The sequence below is a fragment of the Canis lupus genome, chromosome 20 (assembly GCF_003254725.2).
Source record: "Canis lupus dingo isolate Sandy chromosome 20, ASM325472v2, whole genome shotgun sequence".
NCBI lineage: Eukaryota > Metazoa > Chordata > Mammalia > Carnivora > Canidae > Canis > Canis lupus.
Genome location: NC_064262.1, coordinates 21,067,297 through 21,090,390, shown reverse-complemented (window position 1 = coordinate 21,090,390; position 23,094 = coordinate 21,067,297). Strand labels below are relative to the sequence as shown.

The window sequence follows — 23,094 nt, the reverse complement described above, 5'->3', positions numbered from 1 at the left end:
CAAATGAGGGAAAAACAGAAACAAACAGACACTGAGATTTCGAGGTGGCAAGGAACTTAGCTGTCACCGTGACAAGTAGTCTTCAACCATGGGAGTGCAAAAAAAAAAAAAAAAAAAAAAAAAAAAAAGCACTTATAAAGGCTTTTAAACATACCCAGGCTTGGACCCTATCCCAAGATTCTTATTCTCTTATTAGGTAGAGTTCAGGAATCTACCTAGGATATAAAAAAAAGCTTTGAGACCCAGATCTTGATGATGATAAAAATTATATTAATTCTGATGTGCCTCCAGGGTTGAGAACCACTGACTAATCTTTTGTAGATAAGAAACCGAGACTTAATAGAGGTAAGTCACTTTGTCAAAAATCAGACATGCTTGGATTCAGAATGCAAACAATGGAGAAAATCTGCATTGCCATATGACTGAACATGGCAGGAGGGCTCCGTGTGCAAGGAGTGCCATTACATCGTAGATTCAAGGGAAGCCATTCACACTGTAGATATCTCAGATCTATTTAACTATTGATAAAGTATCTGTAGATCTGTAAGATGTTCTGGCAGACGGTGGTGAAATGCTTCAATGGAATAAAGTCCGATCTAGTATGAAAATACCCAGACAGATGGTACTAAGGTGTCTTGAAAGTGTGCTTTCCTTTCTAGGACTAACAAAGGCCCTGCCAGCTAAGTCTGTTTTCCCTGAATCTCAAAAAATTACTAGTTTTACCACCCTACACATTGCATTGCATGGACAGATGTCAGCCCAAGAAGACGGAAAAGAAGAAAAGTTGGGTGGCACCACTGTGCAAGTTAGGAAAAGATGCCCCTTCTTCCAAGTAGATGTAGGTCGACTCCCTCCCACATGTCAGGGTGCAAGGCTTGATAAATGATCGCTATATTGGAATTCTTGCTGGCCCCTGCATTCAGGAACTTTGTTCAATTAACAAGCTGCAAGATCTGATTGGTCATCTAAAGCAGAGGTCCGTAAATTACAGCCCAAATCTGGTCCACCGCCTGTGTCTCTATAGCACTTGAGCTAAGAATTGCTTTCGTACTTCTAGGAGTTGCAAAATAAAAGGGAAAGAGAGAGAGAAAGAAAGAGAGAGAGAGAGAAGAAGAATCTTCTATTCTTCACGTAGAATCTTTCTACGTGAAAATTATACGAAATTCAAATTTTGAGTGTCCACACATACATTTTTATGGGAATATAACATATCCATTATTTATATGTTGCCTATGGCTGCTTTTGCAGAGTAAATATTGCCAAAGCACCAGTGTGGCCCACAGAACCCAAAATATTCACTATTTGGACCTTACAGAAGTAGTTTGCTGACCCTTGGTCTAAAGGAAGAAAAGAGTTAACTATTAAGCCAAATTTCTTTTGTAGATTTAATGAAAAGTTCCAAGCAAATTTGGCAGGTGAAATAGTTTCTTTATATGTACAAACTTGAAACTGAGACGACAGAGGAAGGTCAACTTCATTACCTAGCCACCTTGACAGTACCTTTAAATGTCATCAATCAGTATGTGCCTTGCATGACTTGCAAGGGCTCATTATAAATTATAGCACACGGGCCCCTGACACGATCCAGGGATTGTAACAGGACTCTGGTGACGTAATGTGATAAAGGAGATTTCTCTGTACAGCTCTATATGGCACAGAGCTGGAGAATTTCCAAGAAATTTAATTTCCAGAGTGCCACCTTTAACTATTCAAGATAATTCCACCCAAGCACCAGGCATCCTTGAAGAAAACTTTATCTTTTCTGGAAATGCTTGTCACTGGGTGTCGTCCTCGAAAATATAAATTTGCAGCTATTTTTTTCCAACGAGACAGACTAAATCCAGGATGTAGATTTTCCAATTAGACCCTTTTTAAACATCTGTTGGTAGGCTGCATTTAACATTAGTTGTTTGAGCAAAGCGCAATTTGATTAGACTGTCTGAAACCAAGCCAAAGTCTGCAAAATAATAGCTCAATTAAATTGTGTTTTGCTTTCATTTGTCTTAGATTTTTCTGAGTGTGATAGTGTTACAAATAATCAAGTAAACCAATTCCTTTCAAAATGAGAGATTTCGGTAGATTTTCTATCTCCCCTCCGAGTTCTTGTAATAATCTATTCCATCTTCGCTATGCTTCACTGAACTTAATCTTGACACCAAATACATTTCTCTACTTTGCCTTTGGTCTCCTTTAATTGTCTATACTTATGAATTAAAGTTCTATGTCATTAATATTATACCTTAAACAGATTAGCAAATGTACAAAGGCAAGCACAGAGCATTAGAAGGGGGTCAAACAGCACTGCAGGAGTCTTCTGATTTTCACTCCATAGTCGGCAGGATTCATGTCATTGACCCAGTGAAGGACTGGGGCATGAATGATACTGGATTCTTTTAACGCCGTGTTTCTGGTCTTGAAATGTTCCTCGAGATTTGTGCATCTGAGACCAGCCGGCAGCCTCATCCACTAAAGGCAGCATCAAGTTTTCTTCTTTCTTGGCTTAGACATTTCACTGCCTCATTCATTCATTTATCACACACTCACTCACTAATTCGTGAATGAGAGATCTATAGGTTGCCTGCTCATACCAGATAGGCTGCAGAAGGCCATAGCTTCCACATTTCAGATTAGGAATTAATTCCTTGGCTGTTAAGATGACCTAGCATTCATTCATATAAAATTCTGAAAAGACAAGGACAAAGGAAAGACCAGGATAGGAGTTTCAGAAGAGCTCTATCCTCATTTATGCCAAAATTGACACACAGAGGAAAACTATGCTCTGTCAGGATAATGCTGGTTACAGGAGCAGCAGGGGTAATGGCAGCAGCTAATATTTGGTAAGTGCCTGTTGTGTGTGCCAGGCATTGTTCTAGGCTACTTCCGTGTAGTAGCTCAGCTAATCTTTTTTTTTTTTAAGATTTTATTTATTTATTTATTCATGAGAGACACACAGAAAGAGAGGCAGAGACATAGGCAGAGGCAGAGGGAGAAGCAGGCTCCATGCAGGAAGCCCGATGTGGGACTCGAACCTGCATCTCCAGGATCACACCCTGGGCTGAAGGCAGACGCTTAACGGCTGAGCCACCCAGGCGTCCCTAGCTCAGCTAATCTTAACGACTTCACAGGATAGGTACTCTGATTATCCCTATTTTAGAGTTTAGGATCTTGAGGTCTTCCCATCAAATCGGGTAACTGCAAGTTGACTACAAGCAAGACGACAGTCCCTGTTACTCTGCTACAACATATATTTGAACATTGATTGGTATTAAGGCAATTAAAATATAATTTAGAGTTTAATAGGTATTCATTTTCCCTTTAAAAAGAGTTTACATACTTATGAGAAGAGCTCACTTTTCTGAGAATTTACTATGTGCCAGGCACTGTGCAAGCACTTCTCATGCATTAATCACTCCATCCTCACAATCACCTTCAGGTAGGTGAGGTAATCAGCTCCACTCTCTAGATGAGAAAACGGAAACAGAGAGGTTAAGCTACTTCTCCAAGGTCACACAGCAGTTAAGAGTAGTGCTGGGACTTAAACCCAGCAGCCTCACATCAGAGATCATGCTATTAATCATGATGTGCCCCCTTGCACGGTGTTCTGAAACATAAATCTCTGAAACTCTCAACCACCTAGTTGCATAGTGAGCCAGTGTACAAGATCCTATGCCTTTAAAGGCAAATCACACCTCATTTTTGACCATGAATAGGCATAGTTTCAGGACAAGAATACAATTTGCTCAGTCTCAGGTAAGTATGTAGGGAAGATCACAAAGTACATGTTTGATTTTAGGTTAATATGGGACACTTGGGTGGCTCAGCGGGTGAGCATTTGCCTTTGGCTCAGGGCGTGATCCCTGAGACCTGGGATTGAGTCCCACATCGGGATTCCTGCACGGAGCCTGCTTCTCCCTCTGCCTAGGTCTGTGTGTGTGTGTGTGTGTGTGTGTGTGTGTGTGTGTGTGATGAATAAATAAATAAAACCTTTAAAAATAATAATAATTTTAGGTTAATATTTCAATAGTTACCACTGGATCTATCAAGCTTCCCAGAATGAAAAAAAAAAAAAAGTCCCAAGTGCCCCTCTACTCTAGTAGGTGATCAACAAGAGACTATGTCAGTTAAATCTCTATCAAGTGTGGCACGTAGAAAATACACATATCACCACTCCCAACTGTGGTGCCCATGGCAGACCTGGCTAATCAATCATGGCAATCCTGCAGAGGCCATCCTAATTCTAGGATCCTTCAAACAACGCTCTACGCAGGACCACTTAGCACCTAGATGAAACGAAACCTCTTCGTCTGTGTGGCTCAGACTCTTAATTCTGTTTCTAGAACACATAACAATTCCTTTATGCTACCAAAGAACAAACCAGAAATAATTTCACCGTCTTCTTAAGGGTCGTTTCATTAGGATCGACATAGGACATAGGATCATAGGACATAGGATCCTATGTCCAGAGAAGAGGAGAAGGAACCCGCTAGGCTGCAGCAATAGATAGCAAAGAAAGAGAAGCATGGGACAACAGAGCAGAAAATTTAGATCTGGGAAAGCATAGCACATCACATGGCTTTTAGTTTCCTTTTGAAGAAAACAAGAGATATAATTCTCTTGGAATTAAACTCAAGACACAATTTAATCACCAGGGCCTTCTGTCTAAATGGTAGGCGACAGAGTAAGCAATATTTGCAAACCGGGATTTTGGGGACTCTGAAATGATATCAAATGGACTGCGCTCGTATTCACCTCCTGACCGAAGGAATCATGGTTCTGAGTCTCCCTCTTCCTCCTCCCCGGTAAGAAGACTGCAGCCTTCTCAGGACATCTAATGTAATCCAAAGTTAGAACACTAAAGAACTAGACGGCAAGCAGCAGAATTTGCACTTGGTATGGTAGACAAGAGAGGGCCACTGAAAGTTTTTGAATAGGAATCTGAATAGCATTGAGGAAAAGCTGAAAGCAGGAGGAAGGATGGGAGATATGCAGGAAGAACAGGTGATGCTCTGAGGGGCCAGAGGAGGATAGATTACCGTCCTTTGCCAAGACGTAGGCATGTGCCAATTGAGGTCTGAACTCTGAACAAGGTAGCAGCAGGGGAAAATCGGAGCAAGGAATGGACAGACGATACCCCGTGAAAGGGAATATGGAAGATCTGATGACAGATAACGTGGTGGGGATGAAGGAAATTAATAAGTCAATGATGACTCATGACTCTGACTAATAGAGCCTGGTGACAAAAGTGATCAGCTGAATTAGAGATAATTGCAATTGCTGTCATGCTGAGCAGAGAGCCATAGACACGGTTAGGATGGGGGACAAACAGGCGTGGCCTCTGGGGTACAGTGGGAACAGCACAGGCAAGGCGAGCAGATAGATTATTGGAGGAGAGAAGGGAAGGGAACTTCGGGAAAGGAAAGAACTTGTCTTCTGGGAGATAGAAGGAGAGGAGCCTGGGGGATTGGGATGGGGGGGCGTAGGGTGGGGGTGGGAGGTGGGCACTGAATTGAAAAAATTTGAAAGAAAGCAATTTCCAGAAAGCTGAGTTAGCCAAAGGATGACTTAGCTACGAGGCAATCAGACAGGTTGAGGTGAAGACCGAGACACGACCACTAAATTTAGTGACAATAAACCTCAAGAAAAGGATAAGGAAAAAAGCCAGATACGGGGGAGGTTAGGAAGGAAAAATGACTTGTTTAAAAAAAAAAAAAAAAAAGTTGAAGCAGCAGGCAGAGTAGTCAGGTTGTAAAAGCTTGGTAAGCGAAAGGAGCTCGGGAGAGTAACCGGGAAGGATTGAGTCATCCAAAGTTTTTGAACGACCCATTTAAAAATCCAACATTTTACCATGAATGCCGATAAATGCTAGGCTCTGTCTGCTTGAATGTTTACCAAATTTCCTCAATGGGATGTAACACAGAAGGACAAGGGCTGGCACTCTTTGCCCAATTGTGCCCTGGCAGCTTTAAATTCTACTACTTAAGTAGTTAAAAATCTGTTCTTTTGACGAAGAGGGAAAAGTTATGAATAGAAGGGAGCGGGCCTAGACCCTTTAGAAATGACTAGCACTCAGTCTCCATAATTCACTGGGCAATAATTTCAAACTCAAACAATCGCAACAGCAGGGCGGCTGAAGTCCACCCCAAGTTCAAAATGGGATATGTTCTCTTTAAAATTTTGAGAGCGACTAAATATGACAACCATCTGATGTATGAAAATTATTCACAACCAAAAACAGACAGTCTGGAAATAGCCGGGATGACTTCATTTAGACAGAATTACCCGAATCTGTTTCTAATATACACAGTACACATAATAAATTTTTACAATATGACAAGGAAAACAAACTTAATAAAAGTTCCCGATCTTTTGTTACACAAGCATGCTATATCCATGCTATGTTTATAATAGTTTGCTCATGATATCACAGCTCGGTAACAAAGGCCCAAGCAATACAAAAACAGTTACTAGGCATGACATCAACTCACAACTACCGTAATTACATCGGTACACAAATTTCCCAAACTGTACATTTTCCAAACTGCTTCTCAATTTCAACGGCTGCCTTTAGACAATTACTTGCAGAGTTGTCTGCAGACTTTGAGTAATACCCGCCTTTCTTCTCTTTCCCAAGCGTCATTTCCCTTTAGAAAGTGCATATTTCAATTACAAGCACTATTTTTCAAATATGCCTATAAACATATGTCCAAATTAGGAGACAGTGTGGTCTAGTGGTTAGTGACAAGCAATAGGCATCAGCAACTCTGATTCCGTTCCTTTCGCTGTCCCTGCTTCGAGGCCCAGGCAATAGCTCGGGGAGGGTCGGTAGAATGGAACGGCTAAGAGCACAGATTCTTGAGCCAGAATATTTGGGCTGCAAGCCCAGCTCTGCCACTCATCAGCTGTTTGGCCCCGGGCAAGTTAACTTCTCTGTGCCCTCCATTCCTCATCTGTAAAATGGGAATAGTAACGGAATTGATCCCCAGATGGCTGCTGCATAGCTGCAGGCTGCTGGGAAGTACCATTTACTTGCTTGCTATTTAATATTATTACGACTGCATTTGTGCGACTCTGTTTCCTGCTCGAAAACTTGGCCCAAATTATCCTGACCCATGGTGAACTGTGTACTTTTTCTAATGTGAGGATGAGGATTTCATCTTGGTCATGTTACCTGGATATAGTGAAGTGCAATGAAAAAAAGCTTGCACAAATTAATTAAATCCATAGGTTCTGTAATACCCAATAGCTACAGAGGTGAAAATATTATTTCGTAGAAATTGGTTTTCATCTTATTTCTCTAATGGTTTGCTTTCATGTTCTTGCAGCTAATGTTGATAAATACCTCCAACCCAATTGAAATAATCAGCATAGGGAAAAAAGATACTGCCTCGTGATTTCAGAAGCCTATTTCTCTAAGGACCAAACTTTTCGAGCCCATCCCATATGCACGACCTCTGTCTCACTGTGTTGCACGGTCAGTTGGCTTTCCCGACCGGGCAGGGCGCCAGGGGAGCGCGACTACCCCCATTGTCACTGCTGGTCCGTGGTGCTTACACCAAATGCTGTTATTCTAGGCTTCAGGAAATTTTCTAACCACTGGACAGGGTCCAATGCTGTGTGCTAATGAGTTTCAGATTGGAAGACTTCACTGTGCATGTGTCAGGAAAGTGCCACGGTTTATGGTGGGGTGGGGGCGGGGAAGAAAAGACACAAAAAAAGAGAAGAAAAAACAGTAGTTAAAAAATGCTGGCTACTCAAATTGACAGGGAACGTGACCTCTGCACTTCATCAGAAATTCCTGCAGACTTACAAAATAAAGGAGTTTGCTTTTATCACACACTGTGAGACTCATATGGAAAAATGGAAAACACTACATCACTTGACCTTGGTGTGCCCCCTTTCAACCACAGACGAATATTGTGTACAAAAATTCTAAATCAACTTAAGATGTTAAAAAAAAAAAGCTTTAATTTTCTGCATTAGACTTGATGATTACTATTTTGGTTCTGGAGATTTTGCTCAGAAGTTTCACAAAGGAAAAGGACTCATAATTCCAGGAAGAGCATTTTATCACTTTGGGAATAATACTGTGGTGGCCTCTGTCAGGTAGGCACGTCATGGTCTACACTTCCCTATGCTCCTGAAAAAATAATGAGCGAGTCCCACTTACCCAGCTCTGAAAGTCACCCAAGACTGAATCATGATTATTTGCTTACATTAACAGAACATTAAAACCAATTTTAAACAACTTAAGGAAACTCTAGCCATCTTTCCTTGGTGATTCATTCCTCTGGGAAGCTTCTTCTCCCTTCAAGGAAACCAACAGGCTTGATAACAAGACTTCTCATTATGCTATCATAGTCTATCAAAGAAGAATCCCTTCTTGGGAGAGTCTAGCTCACAGGGCTTCTTTAGAGTAATGAAATTATATTTCAAAAAAAAAATGTAAAAAAAAAGAAAAAAAAGCTTTTTTTTTTTTTTTTTTTTTTTGGCCACACTTAGTCCTGGCGACTTTAAAACTCCAACCCTTTCACATCCTCGAACTGTCACCAACATTTTTTCAGACGATGTCAATAAAATTGATTGCTTGCAGTTCTGAATTCTGCTCTGCACATGGAAACAATATAATTTGTTTTAAAGTATTTTCGATGGGGGCGGAAGGAGAAACAGAACCTCAGAGCAAGTCTATCCACAACATTGGGGTGGGGTAAGGAACAAACCAGAAGCACAGTAAATGGTCTGAATATTACGGTCTGCTGGAAACTTTGACAAAAATTCCCAATGTATAAACCCTAAAGCTCACTGTTGTGCTGACTGATATGTCTTCCTGTCAGATATGAATGATGTTTCTGGAACATTAATACGTTCATTAAATTCTAACTCCCTGTACTTAAAATATTCTGTACTTTGGCTCAGAGGCATCTTGACAGCTTTGTTGTAATCATATATGTGAGGCCCCCAGACTACACAGTTGTTGAGATGCCTCATACCTACAACCAATCTGTTGCTTTTACAAGTTTAATCTAGGTATTAAGGAGCTGATAGTGGAACCATGTCGATTCAACATCTTCAACTCAGCTGTATATCATAGAAACCGCTATGGGTGGTGACAGACTCCCATGATGCCCAGCAACCATGCATACCTCTAACTCCCTAATCTGTAATACTACAAAATACGGCTCGTTTTTTTTTTTTTTTTCCTTCCTTTTTTCCGAAGCACAAGTGGACGACCAGCAAGGGTCCGACAGTGTTATTCCTAATTACCTTTTTTTTCACTCTTGATCCTGTGGCTCTCATAATTAGTTACCTGGGGCTGCAATCCAATTTGAAGTGATGACAAGAAAGTGATCCATGAAAAAGTAATAAGTTAAATCCAATTTCAGCCTTCCTCTAATTAAATGCACATGGAACTAATGACTCCAACCCTAGCATTTCAGTGATAATGGTAATTAGCGAGGTGGGAGTCGCTCTCTTTTTCAACACTGGAGGTGTAAACCACAAGGTAAAATGGTAGGAGCACTCTTAATTACATGTGTCATTTTGTCAGCAATTTACACATTTTTGACCAGTCAAGTATGTTTTTTTTTTCCCCTATCCCTCCCCACCTCCTAGCCCCAACAATGATTATAACATACCATTCCATGTTCCAACACATGGAAGCTCATAAGAGCACTTCAGACTTGAGAATGACAAATAACTTCTCTTTGCTGTTGCTCACCGCTGAGACACACACACGGGCAAGGCGACAATTAGGATAATTACACAGATCTTAGACCTCTTAATTGAAATCTAGATATTTACTGGGGAATTGATATTTGTTGGTTTGGTTTTATTTTTGCTTATGATACGGAAGATATAATAATTTGCTTATTTGTGGCAAACGGGACACTCCGTAGATACTGAGGAAATGTACGTGGACAGGGAAGCTACAGTGAACTTCCTGATGGCATATTGGTTGTCTGTGGTCCTAAAAAAATACCTGGCTTCCCATCGTGGGGCTGTACCTGTCCATGTGCTCTGCAGCAAGTCAGGGAACCTCTGTAAGTTACTTTTCCTCATCCACAGCACAGTTTAAGGATGGAGCCTCCACCACAGGGCAGCTACGGGAAGGGACCACATTCAGCACTAACTAAACATTAATTATCTTTGCATACAGTGATACCTGCATATGGTGACAAAGGCATGCTTACCTTTAAAATATTAGCAGTGGACTTGCATTTTTAATACTTAAATGCATGTAAATGAGGTGACCATATAATCGAATGTCCAAACTGGGATACTTTAAAAGACTGAGAATTGTTGGGGGCACTTAGGGCGGCTCAGTGGTTGAGTATCTGCCTTTATCTCAGGGTGTGTGATCCCGAGGTCCTGGGATCGAGTCCCGCCTTGGGCTCCCCACAGGGAGCCTGCTTCTCCCTCTGACTATGTCTCTGCCTCTCTGTCTCTCATGAATAAATAAATAACCTCTTTAAAAAAAAAAAAGAGAGAGTGAGAATTGTTAATAAACACACTTAAGGCACCAGACATAGACCAAGGATATCCTGGAAGGACTGGGACACAGGCTCATCCTATAGTGCTGAAGCTGAAATAGCAAAACTGAGCTAATTCATTATATTACACCTCCATCAGAAATCTGGAGGCAAAGACAAAACATACTATTTGAGAAAAAAAAAATTCCGAAAGCCAGAATATTTGACCTGGTCATAGGATGGATTTCTTGAGGTTCAGGAAACCGTTCAAATTGGATACAAAATTCTGTGTGCGTGTGCACCTTTCTGAGGTGGGGGAGGGTCACAGTTTCTATCCTCCTTTTAATGGTGTGTATAATCTGTAAGACTTCATAACCATTTTTAAAGCATCATTTCTTATTTTATTGTTTCTTATCAAGATTTATTTTTTAGGGTATTGTGACTCTCCAAAGTCATGTGGTAACAATGACATCTTAAAAGGTGCCAAAATTTCAACACTTCCTATCAATGTAAGGTCAGGGATGCCGATTCTAGACAATGCTAACTCCAGACATTTAAGGGGAAAAAAAAAATTCCGCCTCCTTCTCCTCAATTATCCACTTTACTAATTCAGTGCATAGGGATATTGTTTTTTTAAGGGTCAGTATTTCAAAACCATTCCATTTCACTATCTACCACATAAAATTGTAGTTTTCTTTAAAGGTTTCCTCTTACCAATTTATTCCTTGGTGAATAACGTGGAAATGATATGAGGTACTAAGATTATATGTGGCATTAGTGCAAAGCAAAAATGCTGCCGAAAGCACGTTTTATAGAACTACAAATAAAAATGCTAAAAAAAAAAAAAAGAAAAAAAAAAAAAACACCTGCTGGATCTTGTACTTTAACCTTCTCCTCTTTAAGCAGGAGTCCTTATTTTAAGCCCAAGCTTCCAACTGGGCTACACGGCTGCCCTTCCAGTGGATTTCACTCCCCTTCCTCCCAGTGAGATGGCCTCCCGGATGAGGGGCTCCCACATGATGTAACCTTGGAAGGCGGAGGGTAGGCAGGAGGGGAAAATCTCCGATGACTGGTTTCAAGTTCAAATTCTTTATAGACAGCCTGAAACTGTGGTCAGCTTTCTGCTGTAAGCAACACACAAGGTTGACTTTCTTTCCTAACTTTCATGCTGCCAGAATACACATGTACTTTTACTTTCTTAGGAGAAAATGTGTCATTTGATTTCCTTCCAGTTTATGTACTCGTGCCAACAACTAAAATGCTTAAAGAACCAAAATGAATTACTACCCAGAAACGGTGGTCAAAGTTCCAAAATTCGATCAATAAAATTGCTCATCTACTCACAAATTAATCTTCAGCCAGTAAAGTTACACATTTTCGAGGTTATGAGCACACCTGCACCGTTAAGCATTTATTTCACTTGTTTAAGCAATCTTCAGAAGCATATAAATATTTATAAAAGCAAGCCTACTATTTTTACCCATATATAATTTTCTTTTGCTGCAGCAAAACCTTGTTAATTCTTTTACAACTCATAAGCCTCCTGAAGGCAGGGTCTGTACTCTTGACAGTTTTGTGTAGATAAGCATCAACCTGATGCCCTGTGCACTGAGGCTGATCCAGAAATACGCACCAAATCACAGTGAATAAATTCAGATCATCCTGATTCTTAATTTACAATGGGACCAATTTTCAATTCTCCTTTGTATCATTCATAAAAAAAAAATTGCAAGGCAACTCAAGAGACTATGTAAGGGGCGATTTAGGTATCTAAGTAGAATGTTTTGAAGAACTTCAAAAGCAGTATCTATACCCAATTAATGCCTTCATAATATAAACCGCACGTCACCCAAGAATGTGGCCAGCTCAGATTCAGTTCTATACGTGTATCTGGAGAGAGTGCTTCTCTCTCTTATTTACTCTGATCTTCCTGAAATTAGTCCAAATTGCTGATGTTTGACTACATTTTGTGATCTCTATCGAGTAACCACTTAGAGCCTCCTCTAACTTTCCATTCTCTTTTGTTTGTTATCATCAGCCTGTGAAACTGGAGAGCACTGCCAAACATAAAGCAGGGAAGTGTGAGATATGCCTAAAATATAAGTCACAGTATATTTGAGGATTTGGGTTTCTTTTTTTTTTTTTTTCCTCAAGCAATCAGCAGATCAAATTCTTCTTCCCTGTCAAGCCTTCCTCTATGCGGAAGATCTGAAATTTGCTAAAATAGGTCTCTCAGTGTGGTTATGAAGGGTACGAAGAACAGAAATGAACACTGTTAAGATTTGTTATAGGATTTCCCTTTCGTTTCAGAGCCACACTGGCTGAGATGCCCCAGCGAGGACATGGGATGGCAAGATCTCTTTAAATGTGAAGGTTATTCCTTCTGTGAATCACAAGTCTGTATATGTATTTTTATAAGGAGGTAATATACCATGTGACCTAAGTTAGTAATTTCTCTGCTCTGTTTGTGGAAGGCCAGCCAACCTAATAAAGTCTGGTGAATTTGCATGACCCTACCAGGCAGCTGAAGAGACGCAGTCTATGATGCACATGACGCACACATGCACGCACACACACCACACACAGTCAACCAACTCTTTATTTCTCCCCCACCCCAATCAACTCTTAAAAGCTGGTCTAAATTCTATGCTTGTCAACTCTCCCACGGAGGGGTAGGAAGGGACTCAAAACATCTTATTTAGCAAAACCAGCATTCAAGATGGCCCCCTCGCCCCGCACTTTTTATACAGACTGAAGTGCTCAGCAGAATGTGTTAGGTTGGTTTTGACACTGTCTTTGCCAAGAAAAATGAAGCTCTCTGTATCATACTCTTCTGGTGGCTAAAAACCTTATAACGGGCAAGAAAAAGAGCCCTCAAAAGGAAATCCCCTGAAACTTTACTTCATATATTTAGCCCTCAAGCAACTTCGTTCATCTTGGAAAAGAAGTTACCTAAAAATGCCATATGTCTTTAAAAAGCAAGTATGAGGGAATATAAGTCTAGTATAAAAAAATTACAAATGATATTCAATACTGAAGAGCAGTGCATCAGACAGATTGTGTACATGTGTACTTTTTAAAATTATCCCTAACCAAAGCTCTACTATGTGTAAGAGTCCCACCTCCCCCCAATAATATATTGTCATTTTTCCAATGCACTTGAGGTCTGATAAATTCAAGAGGACTCACAGTATTTTTAAGGCTGTTAGAGCTCCAAGAGGGAGGCAAAAAGAATGGACAGTCATTTGAATCACTGAGTGACAGGCTGGGCTAGCTCCCTGTATACATGAATAAATTAGAATTTTAATTGTGTCCCTGTCTGCAGGAGATGCCCCAGCACTTTAATATGTACCAACAATTGGCTATGTTCTGGAATCTGCAATGTGGCCTCCGCGGCTGACCTCTGAAACACAATTCCCAGTCTGACTACGGAAACTGTTCAGTTTGATCCTTTCAACTTATTTGAATCCTGACAAATAAGCTCACAGCTGAAAGGTCAACCCAGTCATATTTCATCCTCCAGAGCTGTTCTTAAGACATCTGCACAACAAAGCACTTCTTATAGCACCTGACATGGGACCTCAATGGCACTGTACCTCATTAAAAATGTCCCCAGCATTCACACACATGAAAAGGCCTATGGTCTGGTGATGATGGTTTACCAAATAACTGTTTCTGAAAGTGTTAGTCAACAACACACATTGCCATCCAACTGTTCCCATAAAGTGTTTCCTTGATGCCAAGCTTGCCCTAGACAGTGACAGTTTCCCAAGTGGATGTAGAAGAACTAGGACATGTTCCCCAGCATCAGTTGGATCTTTGCAGGATAATTTGGGAACTGGCATTAGTTCGTTCTAATCTGAGAAAAGTCAATACAAGCTGGGATCTGGGTTGACCTCACGGTCAAAGTCACTGGTGCCATGTTCTACCCAACAGCTACCATTTACAAATTCTGTCCCCAAATGTCCGGTGTGAGAAACTTATCTTCTCTCTCTGTTTTGAGGATGCCCACTCTGAGCTACACAAGCAATTGACTCATATAGAACCTGCAAGTGCCCTTGCTGCTGTTGTGTCTCAGATGTGAGCATGAGCACCCTCCATCAAATTTCTTTGAAATTTCTGTTTTAATTTTCTACTCCAAATCAAAAATCCAAATTAGATTTTTCTGAACTTGCTTTTTCTACTCTGTTAACCCCTGCCCTCAATGGGCTTGAAATTAGAAGTTGCTAAAAGCAGTCTTTTTTTTTGATACCTTTACATAAAGATTGCCTGCCATTTTTTATTAATGATCCAGAAAGACTCTGTCAATATCCACTGAAGAACAAAGTATTATATTGATTGCTAGGTATATTAAAAGTATAATATACTTCCTAAGTCCTCCTAACAGTTCTTGACACTACTGACACTTTATATGAATGATTCTGTGCTGTGAGGAACCTTCTTGGGGAGTGTAAGATCAGCTAAGTAGCATCCTTGGCCTCTACCTATTAGTTGTCAGTAGCACCCATGGCTCCCTGGAATAACCAAAAATTGTCTCTAGATACTGCCCTTTGTCCCTTGGGGAGTAAGATCACCTCAGTTGAAAACCACTGTACTAAAGTTATGTGTGTGGGTATCATGTTTCTAGCCCTGTCATGAGAGAATGAGGTGACCTATCTTGAGTACCAGGAACTTCTTCTCCTTGGTGCTACATGATGTCTAATAAGCAACCCACACCTGAAACTACTCATCCTCCTCTTACATCAACTCACTAGGAGACCTTCCTCCCAACAACCACACTCTTGGTTGAATAGACGTTTTTTCTAAAATGTCATTCTCTGCTGGTAAACTAAAAATGCAACTTTTGCAGAAGATTTTCATACATGATTTGCAACTCCCAACACAATCCACTTCCGAAGGGCTCATCAGCTCTCCTAAAGTGTGCAATGTCAATTTTTTTTCAAAAAAGAATCATCACCTGAAGGGCTGGTTGTTTGTCATTCCTCTTGGGAGATTTTAATCCACTAACTTGCTGCTGTTGTTGCTGCTGAAGGAGAAGCTGTCTTGCCACTTGAAGTGCCTGGAAGGAAAAATGGAAGAAACACGTTTGTGTGAGTACCCACATTCAGGGCTCTTCTCATAGAGTCCCAGGAAGTACACGTTAGGGTGGGAGCCCGACTTTCGCATTTCTAGGCGAATGAAAGAGCAAACAAAACTTCCCACTAGTCTAAGCAGGAAAACTTTCCACATTTAGTTGTTTTCTTGGATGTAGTCAGTATCGTTGCCAGTTCCTTAGGCATAGCAATCCATCCAATAGATGCTTTCTTCCTACCGTCAATGTGACATAACTTGGACCACGAATGATGGGACCCTGAGAAAAGCTGGCAGAGCAGCCAGGAGGGACCTGGATGAAAGACCTAAATTTAGGTGACAACAGGGGGCGCTTTTTGGAGGTATCTTCTTCCTCCAGTTTTTCTTAGGGGCACAAGAGAGCTCAAGCCCAAAGTAAGACATTGACCTCTTCTGAGCCCAAATAAAAAGAGGAAGCTAAGTGGTAAAACACGCTATGGATAAAACTATGTGAGAAGGAAGTTCAAAATAGGTAAGACCTGGATGGACAATGTAAGAAGAAAAAAAAAAAAAAAGCAGGAAATTTGGCCTCTAGGTCAACCCAAAGGTTACACTCTGTACCTGTGAACAAAACTGATCACATCTAATTACAAAATGACTCTTTTAAGCTCATCACACAGGTGGTTTTTATTGAAAGGCAGAAACTAGAGCAGTAATGGGAACTGGGGATAAAGCAAAAGGTAAATATGAGAGTCCTCCAAGTACAGAATAGAGACTGACCAATCTTCTTTAAATGAAAAAAGAAAACAAGTATCATCAGGGAACCCTCACAAGAACATTTACTGTCAAAGACTTTAACAGAAGAGCCATACCTTTCCAAAGAGGGCAGCAGGATCAACAAAAGGAGTCTGAAGTATGCAGATAACGTGCTGGAAAATCATAGGAGAAGTTGGGCTATTTGAGTCAATTTGGCTAAAAACCAAGAATGTTCACGTGCAAGAGATGTCAAGAATGTTCATTAAATGGGGCGCCCGGGTCGCTCAGTCAGTTAAGCATCTGTCTTTGGCTCAGGTCACAATCCCAGGGATTGAGCCCTACACTGGGCTCCCTGCTCAGTGGGGAGTCTGCTTCTCCCTCTGCCCCTCCCCCTGCTCATGCTCTGTCTCTCACACACACTCTCTATCTCTGTCTCTCAAAAATAAATAATAAAAATCTTTTAAAAAAAAAAAAGAATGTTCATTAAATGATGTGCATAGAGTTTAGAGACAAAATGGGATTTCTTGGGGATTACATCAATAATAAGTTCTACACAGTAACTAATTATTTGTACCCCAAAGAAGATGCGCACACAGATGTGGTCAGCACAGCAAAAGGACTGATACTATAAGCCTTTGTAAATCTGCATAATGGACTTATGATGGTAGTGTGTTCCTCAAAGGGAAACAAAGACTTCATTTGTATCAGAAAATAATGTGAATAGTTCCAAAAAATGTTACAATGAAACCATGGACTGAGGGAAAGAAAGGTAGGATGTCCTGAAGGGCCTCCTGCATTGAACTCAGGGGGAGAGGGAAAAGAGAGTGGTCAAGAAGATGATTGTTCATGAACAGACACCTCAAAATGTTGAATCAGCAAGAGTAGTACTTCTAAAAGGACGATTTCACTAAACTGAGCTCATAACTGTACTACTGTAACAAAGAGTATTTTTAAGACATTTTGTAAGGTTGAGTGGTGCCTTTGTGTCTAAAAGGCGCAAAGGGAGGCAATGAAACAGATGCACAGATAACTGGGTGACAAAGAAAAGATCTTGGGAAAGATGGAACCTTCCTGTCCCACCTCCCTACTACACCCCACCCCCTTGTCCCAGGGAGGCCCTTCTGCCTACTGAACTCACCGCCACCAACCCTTCGATGTAATGTACAGGCTATTTCGTCTGTGCAGGGAGAGACATGTTTGAGAAAGCCTGCCTGGAAGAGCATCCAGAAGAGAGGCTGTCTGAGAGGGGCATCTGGAAGCCAAGACGCCTGGGAGAGTTGCCCGAGACTCCAGCCTGCTGTCTCTGAGGAGGATTCACCATCACTGGACTCCGGGTTTCCTTGTCTCCTTGGAGACGCTCAGTACATGCGTAGGTGTAAAAGTGGGCAGAGTGAGGATTTCATTTATATCATATAAGAAAAATAGTCCCCTTTGCAAGGTGCTTGCAGGAGCAAAAGCCTCTCCTCCTACTATATATGTTCTCTTAACTATTCCACATGAGGGTTTTACAGCTTTTTAATGTAGGAAAGGGAACTGCTACATATTTTAAGTGCTTGCTTCAGAGTTCCCAGAGTAATGAACAGATCAGCAAAGGAGGGTCTGGCTGCTAGCTGGAAAGGCAGGTAGAGGAACTGCAGGTAACATGGAAACAAGTGCAGAGAAAGACATGGGGAAGAGGAGAAAGGCTAGGTACGTTTGATACTAAAACAGAGCAAGCAAAGCAAAGCAAAATGACGCAAACGCCATAGTCACAAATCTTAAAATTATTTGCTATGTTTCACCAAGTACTTGGAGATCAGGTATTTATTTTTATTTTTTTTTAAGATTTTATCTATTCATGAGAGACACAGAGAGGGAGAAACAGGCTCCCTGCGGGGAGCCTGATATGGGACTTGATCCCAGAACCCTGGGATCACACCCTGAGCCAAAGGCAGACGCTCAACCACTGAGCCACCCAGGTGCCCCAGGTATTCGGTTTTTAAATAACCAAGTCTCAGAGAATCTGTATAGTCAATTCCTCGTTTTGTGTCTTTAAAAAACAAACAAACACACACATATATATACACACACACACATGCGCGCGCGCACACACACACACACCACACAAAACTATTCTTATGCTCTCAGAAGTGTACTTGAGCAAAAGTAAGTAGAGGACTCAAACCTAAGTTTTCAACGAATGTTTACTGAGCTGGCTCTACACATTTCAAAGTTGGCTAGTGAAATCCTTGCTATTATTTTTCTGGTTTTAAGAAAAGTCATTTAGGTGTAAAACAGCCTTTTTTTTAGACCCAATGTGGATCACACATAAACTTAAGTAATCATGTAATGAACTCCAGCTACCTTACAGCATTTCATACGGCGTCCTGCTCAAGAAGAAAATCAAAGTTGGCAGCACAGGGTAGAAAAGGCCTAGGAACTTGTAGGAACATAAGTGATAGTTCAGTCAAACCACTAAAGAGAGAAGAATACAAGATGAAGATATGTACAAATTGGCTTCCAAATTTTATTACCAAAATGGCTGCAAACAGGCAAAATAACTTCAAATATCTGGAACGGAGATAAATTATTCACCTTGATCTGAATTGTTATGGATTGCTCTACAGTAATTCCCTGGCCTTATCATGATTATGGGAACAAAGTTGTAGTAAGGTATTAAACCTATCCTCCCCCACCCCCAAATCAACTGAGGTCTCAACAAGCATATTAAAAGACAATTCATTAGAACTTATGAAGTGCTGTGAAATCAACCACCAAAGGGCATTTGCTTTTCTGATTTCCACTGTATATAAATCACTGTAATCTAGATTTTAAACGGTCATAAAAAGAAGAGTAATAAATCCTTAGGGTACAGAACTACACAATTGAGCATTATCATTATAATATGAGCTATATTACATAATTTATAAATACGAATCTCTGGTATTACCACTTGTAGAAAGTTGAAAATGTTTATTGTAATGTTCATTGTTGGTCAGTGGAAAATTTGGAATGACTGATGGGATCCTCTTTGGACACTGGACCAGAGACCACTAGTTTCCCATACATGCTTACTTGATAGCCAGCCTCAGAGATATGTTTCAAGAGTGACGACATATTTTTTTAATATTTTATTTAAATTCAATTTGCCAACATATAGTATAACACTCAGTGCTCATCTCATCATGTGCCCTCCTTCATTACCTCCATCAATGAATTACCCCATCCCCCGACCTAGACTTTTCTTATTTTTATAACCATATTTCAATCATATATGGAGAGAGTTACAACATCCTGTTTGAAGATAAATGAGATCCTTTGGCTACAGAATAATAAGATGCATGTATATGTGTTTGTGTGTGTACGAGGGAGAAGCAGAGAGGGTTATAATGCGAGGAGGGGGGAAGAAAAGAAAGAGAAAGGATATGAACAAATGAAAGAACTTATCTCTTAAGAAGCAAGGATCAACTCTGATTCAAGTTCCAGACCAGCTGCTAATGTAAATAACTTAAAAGGTCCCATCCCATCTCTGGAGACCTTTTACTATTGATGGTGGTTCCTGGGCAGGGTTGAGTCAACACTTCCTTCATAACAGATGTGACAATTGCGTGGCACTGGACAATGTGATGCTATATGGAGTGCTAGGCTCAAGTTACAAGAAAGACGTGGTTTGAAGATGTCATAGAGAGGGGCTGTCTGATAAAACCAGCTATACTTAAAGCCTAGGTGCACACACTCGCATCTATTTTCATTCAACAAACTATAATAAATGGCCAAGTGAGCTAAAAGAGAAAAGGGATAGAAGGCATGCATGTACTGTCTTCATCTATGGACTGGCTAGCCTCCCTCTCTGCCCTGGCTACCACCTATGCCTCGATCTGCACAAGGGGTCTTAGATGCCTTAGGATCAATGCTCCAGGGGCCACTACCAGCTCTGATTACTCAGAGTCAGTGAGTGGGTACTTGGTTATTAGTGTGGCAGGCCACGCTTTCATGCTAACCGGGGCCTGGGCACTTTGTACACACCTTCAATTCTACTGGATGAAAATTATGTCATTCTCTTGAGGGCCTTCACCTTCTTAGTAAATACCACCTGTTATTTACAAATTATGCTTCATATATGCATGTTTACAACTTTCGAGCTTTTTATGTCTAAAGTTTAGAGCAGGTGCTTACACTTTAGGGGTTAGGTATCCCCATGTTTAGCACATTTATCAAAGTAGCCAATGTTCAAAAACATATCTACCATATTTTAAGAAACACCAATAAGTTTATATAAAGTATGATTTGAATAGGCATCACATATACATAAAGTAAACTGGCAGAAGGAGAAAACCTGGGGCGCCTGGGTGGCTGAGTCAGTTAAGTGTCTGCCTTCAGCTCAGGTCATGATCTTAGGGTCCTAGTATCCAGGCCGCATGGGGCTCCCTGCTCAGCGGGGACTCTGCTTCTCCCTCTCCACCTGCCCCTCCCCCTACTTGTATGTTCTTTCTCTCCCAAATAAATAAAATCTTAAATTAAAAAAAAAAGAGAGAGAGAAAATCTTCATACAAGTTCTTATACAACACCTGGTGATGAGGCCTGGGATAATAATACTTGGAGGTCCTTAAAAAATATAACTAACCACCATGTTTTAGATCTGGGTCAGCAATCTGTAGCCCATGGGCCAAACCCTTCTGATCAGCTGTTACTGTTCAGCCCATGAGATGAGAATGGTTTTTACTTATTTAAATAGTTGGGGAAATAATAAAAGAACAATATTTTGTGACGTGAAAATCATATGGAATTCAATTTTCAGTATCTACACATAAAGTTTTATTGGAATATAGTCATGTTTGTTTAATTACATACTGTCTATGGTTGCTTTTACATCACAAAGCAGAGTTAAGTATTTTCAACACAGACTGTATGGTCCGCAAAGCCTAAAATATTTCCTATTTGGCCCTGGACAGGAGAAGTTTGCCAACCCATGCCTTGGGTTGCTATCTGTCTTCTGTGATTCCCCGAAGATTCCACTGGACACAATTTTATAAAAACCAAAGCTTGCAATCAGTTGCCCAAAATAAGTTTAAAAGTTAGCTAACATGCAAGGACATTACTAATTCACTGTTCTTAAAGCTCAAAGTCGTATTTGATTTTCCAAAAAGAACTGGGACGTGAAAAAAAAAAAAAAAAACACATCCGTGTGCTCCTCTTTCTGAAACTATTTAAAACGAGTTGCAAACTTCGAATATGTGTTTCTTCTCACAGATAATTTACACCAGTTCAGAGTGACTCTCCTCAATTGGGTGTGAGGTCCTGAACACCATCAGAATGAAGACAGCATGTGCTATTGGCCAGTGGAGAAAAGTCGGTTATTTCCTGTCTGCCCTGACAAGTTGTCCCACTTCCAGCTTCAAAGGCTGCTCTGAGTCAGCCACTCTTCCTCTAATTTCTTTTCCTAGACTCTCCCCACCCCTCAAGATCAAACCTGTTTCTCAGATAATTTCCCAGGCTAATCAACAGTCACTGTGCGTATGGGGGTGGGGGGAAAAGCTAGCAATAAAATGCAGCATGGGAAGCTTAGTAGGAAAGAAGTCATGTTCTTTGCTTTATTTCTCAACCTCTACATGTGCCTCAAGTACCTCTAGAGAGCTTCTCTTCCTCCATAAAATAATCTGCTATCTTGATGCAACCCAGCAACTAACTACCATCTTAACTAGAGTGCTCATCATTTAACACAATCTAAAGATCACTCTGTAGCCAGACCTGGAACTGAGTATGTAGAGAAATTCCATCACCTCTTTCCTTCAGACACAGTAATCACTCCAGTGCAGGATGGAAAGAACGTTTGTGAGTCATTTAAAAAAAAAGAAAGAACTGACAGCGGGTGATAGGACTAGATGTGTAGATGCATTCATACAGAATCAACAGCATTCCAAGGCAGTGAGTTTTCCAATATTAATGCCAAAGGGGGGGACAAAAGTTATTTACAAATGGAGCACTTGGTTATCACAAGAAAATGGAAAAGTAAGCTAATCTCATAGAGGGATTTGATCAAGGAAAGATTCTAATGATTGTGTAAATATTAGATACAAAAAGAACGCACTATAACAGACCATCAAATCATGTTACTAGCGTCATAAATTAAAAAATAAAAAGAAAACCCACTTCCCCATTAAAATTTTAATATATGGGGGTAACAACCATCAAAAAATCATCAGAGAAAAAAAAAATCATCAGAGAGCCCTTAACAGTCTCTTTGCACCAGTCACTGTTTGGTCTACTTGATGAAAATGCAAATAAGGGTATAGACTAAACATTCTTTGATAGTTGATTCCTTTGACTTGACCCCACCCCCTGGCCCTGAGCAGGTGGGGCAGAGAGCAAAGCCTTAGGTCACCTGGGACACTGGATTTGAATCCATCTTCAGAGTTGTTGGTTTTTTTTTTTTTTTAAGATTTTATTTATTTATTCATGAGAGACAGAGAGAGAGAGGCAGAGACATAGACAGAGGGAGAAGAAGGTTCCCGGAGGGGAGCCTGATTCAGGACTCGATCCCGGGACCCAGGCATAACTATCTGAGGCAAAGGCAGATGCTCAATCACTGAGACACCCAAGCACCCCATCTTCAGAGTTCTAACAACTGGACAAAGTACTGCATACTCTGAGGGTATTCCACAATAACTGATATTTAGAAATGGATGGATTTCTCAAAATGTTCCATGGTTTTTGGAAATGAATTTAGAAGACAATATATAGATAGATATGGTGAAAAATTAGAGCAGAGGCAACCTCATGTTTACAGCCCTCCAAAATTGTGTATTTGAGTTGAAATCCAAAAGTACAAGAAATGAAAAAGTCA

The 23,094-nt window shown here is 40.6% G+C and overlaps 1 protein-coding gene across 10 annotated transcripts in view; it reads right to left on the bottom strand.

Moving 5' to 3' along the window:
- The window catches only part of FOXP1 (forkhead box P1), a 375,390-nt gene that overhangs the window by 137,322 nt on the left and 214,974 nt on the right, over window positions 1-23,094 (bottom strand). For all 10 annotated transcript variants that reach the window (XM_025456558.3, XM_025456571.3, XM_025456567.3 and 7 more), the window contains one exon: window positions 15,424-15,525. In XM_025456558.3, coding sequence (XP_025312343.1) covers window positions 15,424-15,525 — 102 coding nt within the window. The remainder of the gene's footprint in view (window positions 1-15,423; window positions 15,526-23,094) is intronic.